Raw genomic sequence first — 6,382 nt, 5'->3', positions numbered from 1 at the left:
AGACACGCCCCCAAACGGCTCAGACACCCGCCCCCAAACGGCCCAGAGACCCACCCTTAAACGGCACAGAGACCCACCCCAAATGGCACAGAGACCGGCCCCCAAACGGCTCAGACACCCGCCCCCAAACGGCACAGAGACCGGCCCCCAAACGTCAAGCCCAAAGACATTAAGTGATGAGACCAAGAGTGAATTTTTGACCATAACCATCAACGCTACAGGGAGGAGTTAACACGACCTCTGATGAAACACCAGTCCTACTGTGAAACACGGCGATGATGGAGGAAAACTGTCATGACAACGATCCAGAACACAAGTCCAAGTCCAGCTGTCGTCGGTTCCACCAGAATAAGGCAGACCTCAGGACCATCGGGCCGCTCTGACGGGCAGTTGTAGAGAGACAGCACAAGAATCTAAAGGATCTGGAGGGTTTCTGGCCAGAAGAAGGTTGTTTCTTTACCATCAGAGAATAAAGAACCTCAAGAGACTTCAGGTTAGTGATGCTACAGCAGCAGATACAGGTATGAAGACATGTCAACTTTAGGACCGTCATCTGGGACGCTGCTATTATTATGACTTACAAAGAGTTAACACGGTTGTTTAGCAAAAAATGACAATAAATAAACCACAAACTGTGAGGTTGTTGTTATCATTAATATTCATCCTTTCTTCAGGGACTGTGGACTTATGAGCACAGCTCCACAGACCAGATCAGATCCGAATCATGGCACCAATAAGACACAAAAGGTACGGATAGAAACCATCATTTATCTGCTGCCACTAAACCTGCTGAGGCACAATGGAGCCCATTAAACTACACTACGAACTGCCGTCATGGATCAGATATAACTAGGACTGTGGATCGTTGCTTATGTGTTGACCCGATTCACGAGTCGAACCACGATTCTTACTTTTTAATCTAATGTAAATGTACATCATTTGTAATAAATCACCATCAGTTATTTAGAGCAGGAGATCAGAATCAACAAAACTGATAAAGATTTGTGACGTTTGCTACTTTAAAGGATTTTTGTTAACCTTCTGGTTAAGTTCAACAGTACAAAGCATAAACATCACGGTTTTAGATCATTTAAGAACAAATCCTGAAAATGATTTTCCATCCTCAAAGGTCTGCATCATTTGACGCTCCAAGCGTTACATTTTGGTGCAAATCTGGTAGAAAAAGTTGTTACGTTCATTACTTTGATTGTGTCAACTGTTGAAGAGTTCCCATAACCCGAGAATGTAAACGCTGGAGCTAAAGCGCATTTTGAGCAGAACTTCAGTTTTTGAAAAAAAGCTCTCGCCAATTTTACTTTGAAAACAGGAAGTTTCACCGACATGAAGATGTGTTTACTCTAACAGTACCGCTGCTCTTTCGGTTTTGATTTGGTTCATAAACTTAAAATCCAACATTCTTCTGCATTTCAGAGCAAAAACGACATCATCCCCAGATAATATTTTACTACACTCTACTATGTTTATAAAGAATCAGCGATCTTCGGCGTTGTGAATATTCGTACTTTGTTTATCAGGAGCAGATGGCGAGTATCTGGGCGCTCAGATACTCGTTACAGGCCGATTATTAACCACCATCCTCCTACCAGATCTCATCTGAAAGGCGGGTCTTCCATCCTGTCTTTGATCTCTGACTTTAGCTCATTTATTTGCACTTTTAAAGAATGTTTTAAATCTCCTCTTTTGATCTCGTCTGTCCACTTCCTGTCAAACAACCGTCTCCTCAGAAGAGTCACTCTAGCTCGGCGCATCCATCACCGTGCACGTCTGATGCTCGTGTGCACGTGTAGTTTTGCTGGCCCCGTCCACCCCGCTGGGTGTGTGGGCGTGCGTGGCGTTGGGCTCACCCTCCAGTCCCACACGCTGACGGTCATGTCGTGCTGGTATCCCACGGAGACGATGTAGGCGCCGTTGGAGGAGAACGCCACGCAGGAGACGCCGTGCTTGTGGGACTGGACCTCGGCCACCTGAGAGCCCCCCACCTCCCACACCCGCACACAGGGCCTGTGGCCGCTCTGAAACATACACAACAACATGAGTGTCTGTGGGTGGGGCACAGCAGACCCCGCCCCCTCTTACCTCCCCGGTGGCCAGGTGTTTCCCGTCGTGAGAGAAGGCCACAGCGGTGAAGGGTTTCCTGGACCCGTTCAGGATGTGGTTCTGCTGGTTCCCTTTGGGCTGCAGCAGAACCACCACGCTCCTGAGGGGGGAGCAGATACCTGAGAACGAGTCGCCTGAGTGCAGGTGGGCACAGGAGGCGGGGCTTACCCTGCTGGGTATGCGATGAGGCCGGTGTTGGGGTCAGAGGTCAGTCCACTGCTGCTGACCGTGGTGATGCCCAGAACCTTCTCCAGAGTCACCTGGAACACACATGGACACACAGGTGATGCTGTTCCCATGGAAACGGTCCGACCTGGAGCTCTATTCAGACTCAGAACCAGAACCAGTTGTCCTCAAACAGCCCAGGCTCCGGTAACAGGGACAGGTGTTCAGGCACCTGAGGAACTCTCAGGAACGGGTTTCAAGATCTGTTTTCTCTGAGCTTCAGCAGGTCTAAAGATCCTGGCCCGGTTCTGCTGGGCCTCCTCAGAATCTTAACAGGCTGTTTGAGTTCATTCTGTTCTGCAGAACCTGCAGACGTTTCCATCCAGTCTGCCTCCAGGAGCGGGCGGGGCTTCAATCTAGGAGCTGGTATGACGTCACCGTGATGACATCTGTATCCTTCATCTGATGGATGATTTCTGAGCTGAAGAAACAGGTAGCTGAGTGGGCGGGGCTTCATGAGGTGGACGGCATTTTTAAAGGCTCAGGCGGATGTCCATCATTGATTCTGCTGGGTTCATGGTTCTGTTCTGGTTCCTCTCAAAGGAAAACCCATCTCCTGATGACAACCACAAACTTCAGCTATGATGACGTCATTTCCCAGTCCCGCGCGGTTCGGGTCTCGCAAGAGGACCCACTTGTTGTTAATCCCGGGATTCGAACCCTCGCCAGCTGTGCCTGTAGGAGCGCAGCGGTTCCCCGTTACACCGGAGTCCTGCGTCTTCCTGTCCCCGTTCGTTCTCGGCGGCTCCTCTAATATTTCCAGAACTAACGGAGCGGGAGAGCCGCGTGCCGGTCGTGTTTCCCGCTCGGTAAACTAGCATAAAGCCCCCGAGCTCGCGCGCGGGCTAGCGGCTAGCCTCTCCTCACCTGGCCGCCGGCGGTCTTCCTCTGCTGGCTCCGCCGGCTCTGCCGCCTCTCGGTGGGGGCAGAAGAGTTGAGCTCCGCCATGACGCCGGTCCCGCTTCTGAACCGGAGGCTCACCGGGGGTGTCGGTCTGCGCTCGCGCCGCGGCGGTTCGGTGAAGTTCCTCTGACCCTCCCGAGCAGAAATCTGACACCGCGGCTTTAGCGCGGTTCAAACCAGGGCCCGCCCACCCAGAGAGCTACCCACCAATCATCTACCGAGGACGTGGCTCCGTCTGGAAACTACCAATGACAATCTTTCTGTAGACCCCACCCACCTTCCTCCTAGGAACCAATCAGCGTCCGAGAACCGAGACTCTCCACCGGAAGTTTCTGGAGATGAAAAATCCGTAAAAAAAAAAAAACTTCTCCAGCTTTAAAACTATTTACACAAAAATCTTTTCTCTTCACCTTTTTAAGTTTATTACGAAAATGCTCCGTTTTTGTTTTTTAAATACTTTCTTTTGTTCAGTTCTTTCTGAGTTAAGATGCATCAAATTCGAATTTTGCTAAAGGTTTTAGAGGAAAAACATATTTGTTTCTAGAAAACAGAACTGCATATTTAAAGGAAGAAGTTTGGAGGGAAACTGGGATCTCCTTCTTCCGGGTCCAGAACCGTGGACTGGATCAGAACTGGCCTGAGGATGACGTCGCCCGCAGGAAACGCTCACCTCCAACGTATGAACTCCATCAGTCGCTCTTTCCTTCATGATAGAGACGCCGCCATGTTGGAGCCAGACGTCTTTAGTTAGCAGTGATTGGTCAGGAGACGAGGATGAAGAGGAGAGGAGGATGAAGAAGAGAGGATGAAGAGACAAGGATGAAGAGACGAGGATGAGGAGGAGAGGATGAAGAGTCGAGGATGAAGAGGAGAGGAGAATGGAGAGGAGGATGAAGAGACGAGGAAGAGGAGAGGAGGAGGAGGAGGAGACGGGGATGAAGAGGAGACGAGGATGAAGAGTAGAGGATGAAGAGACGAAGATGAGGAGGAAAAGAGGATAAAGAGGAGAGGAGGATGGAGAGGAGAGGAGAATGGAGAGGAGGATGAAGAGGAGAGGATGAAGAGACGAGGATGAGGAGGAGAGGAGGATGAAGAGGAGGCGAGGATGAAGAGGAGGCGAGGATGAAGAGGAGACGAGGATGAAGAGGAGACGAGGATGAGGAGGAGGCGAGGATGAAGAGGAGGCGAGGATGAAGAGGAGGCGAGGATGAAGAGGAGGCTCGTCCCACATGTTTTTATTACAAACTTTTGCAGCGATCACTCAGAATCAAACAGTTTAGAAAAGTCTCACAGTGATGAGGAGGCAGCTCTGGACCCGACATCCAAACAGAACCGATCCCTTTGCCTCCTGTTGAGCCCAGGTTTAAAAAAAAACAACAAAGCACTGATCGTGATTGGTCGGTCCGACTCGGACCACGAAAACAGAACGTCAGCACCTGGAAATGTGTTCAAAGAGGAATCAAAGTGCAGCGAGTCAGCGTACCCAGGAAACAACTCCAAGTCACACCGGAGGAGGCACGTGCACGCACACACGCACGCCGCCGTCCACAGTTCTAGTGCAAACAGGACTTCCTTCCACAGCCGCCGCTGAAGATCCTCATCCTCAGCCGGAAGAGCTCCGCCCCTCAGGAGGAGCACGTCATGGTTCTCCAGGCGGAGACTTTAAATTAAAACCTTCTCAGGAAGGACGCAAAAACATGGAGGACCGGAGGACGTGGACCTTCTGTGGTCGGAACCAGAGAACCTCACACGGAGGACGTCCCAGCTGAGACGCCGCTCAGTGGCGAGCAGGGGGCGGTCTTTGGTCCAGCAGCAGCTCCTCCCCCTGAACACGCCGCAGCAGGAGGTCCACCAGCATCCTGATCAGCACAGAGGAGGAGACCGGAGGTGAGCGCTCCTCCTGAAAGCCCAGCGGCGCCTCCAGGTTCTGGCTTACCTGACCTCAGGTGGACTCAGGACCGGAAGACGTGAACCGCTCGGATGACGTACTGGCGGCAGATCGGACACTCGCTCATCCGCTTGCCGCACTTGGTGCAGGTGACCATGTGACCGCACTCCAGCAGCACGCAGTCGATGGGGGAGTCCATGCAGATCCGGCACAGGTGCTCCTCCTGAGCGGCGGCGCCGTCTGTGAGGGCGAGCAGCACCGTCATCACCTGAATCACCCTCACCTGTACCGATGCTGCCGGCAAAAACCCACCTGCAGTGCCGGCCGAGGTCACCTCTGAAACACAAACACAAGTCAGTCAGAACCAGAACCAGCGATCCAACCGGTTAACAAGTACAGAGAGGAAGACCCGCCTTCCTGTGGCTCCGCCCACACGCCACCTTCATCATTAATGCCAAAAAACTCGGCAGTTCTCGCTACTCTGAAGCTCCACCGAGTTCCAGACAAAGCAGAACATCAGCCCGGCCCGGTTAGACCCAGACCAAGCACACCTGATCCAGAGCCCATCTGGACCGGACCGAGTCTCCATGTGGATGCAGATGAGGTTCTGCTCATGTCTGTGTCCCACCTTCACCTGTGGTTTTTAAACTCCGCCCCATAAAACCCACTTCCTGTTTGCGTTTTCTCTTAAAGAAGCTGCTACTAGAAACGGGTCGGAGTGTTCTGGGCCGCTCAGAAGCACAGGCTGGTTCTGAACATGATCATTATAACACGGTCCCACTGCCACCGAGCCAGGTGAGCCCTTCACCTGCATGTGCATGGGGGCGTGGCCTCTGCAGTTCCGTCGGCCTGTGGGATCCGGAGAGTTCTACAGGATTCTGGTCCGTTTTTACCGGCCCAAGTCAAGCCTCCAAACTTGAATGCTTGTGACCCCCCCAGACTCATGGGGGGGTCAAACTTGCAAACGTTCTTCCTTTGCAGAACCCGGTTCTGTGACCAACATGGTTTCTAGTGTGGTTCTGCCAGCAGGGGGCGCTGAACTCACCCAGCAGGTTCTGCTGGTCCTGGTACAGCCGGGTCACCCGCTCCATCAGCTCCCACTTCTCACAGCAGCCTTTGTAGTCCACAAAGTTCCGGGCCAGGATCTCCTTCAGCTGCCGCACGCTCAGCGCCTCGATGTCCTCCGGGCCGCTCAGGTCCGACAGGGAGGCGCGGCGGCCAGACGCCGGCGCCTCCTCGCCGTCCCAC

The 6,382-nt window shown here is 52.7% G+C and overlaps 2 protein-coding genes across 4 annotated transcripts in view; both read right to left on the bottom strand.

The window, feature by feature from the left end:
• Nucleotides 1-4,062, bottom strand: part of LOC112149266 (WD repeat-containing protein 62) — a gene marked incomplete in the record, with an annotated part of 25,040 nt that extends 20,978 nt beyond the window's left edge. Inside the window, 4 exon segments of the mRNA XM_024276882.2 lie at nt 1,866-2,033; nt 2,098-2,218; nt 2,287-2,378; nt 3,211-4,062. Of these exon segments, the coding sequence (XP_024132650.1) occupies nt 1,866-2,033; nt 2,098-2,218; nt 2,287-2,378; nt 3,211-3,291 (462 nt within the window).
• A 392-nt stretch (nt 4,063-4,454) lies between these two features.
• The window catches only part of rffl (ring finger and FYVE-like domain containing E3 ubiquitin protein ligase), a gene marked incomplete in the record, with an annotated part of 5,219 nt that continues 3,291 nt past the window's right edge, over nt 4,455-6,382 (bottom strand). For 2 of the 3 annotated variants that reach the window (XM_024276909.2, XM_036214826.1), the window contains 4 exon segments: nt 4,455-5,105; nt 5,183-5,374; nt 5,447-5,470; nt 6,180-6,382. In XM_024276909.2, the coding sequence (XP_024132677.1) occupies nt 5,199-5,374; nt 5,447-5,470; nt 6,180-6,382 (403 nt within the window). 3 annotated transcript variants of the gene reach the window in all.

This window comes from Oryzias melastigma, linkage group LG13 (genome assembly GCF_002922805.2).
Source record: "Oryzias melastigma strain HK-1 linkage group LG13, ASM292280v2, whole genome shotgun sequence".
Taxonomy (NCBI): domain Eukaryota; kingdom Metazoa; phylum Chordata; class Actinopteri; order Beloniformes; family Adrianichthyidae; genus Oryzias; species Oryzias melastigma.
The sequence above is the reverse complement of the archived record's forward strand: the minus strand, read 5'-3'. Positions and strand labels throughout refer to the sequence as shown.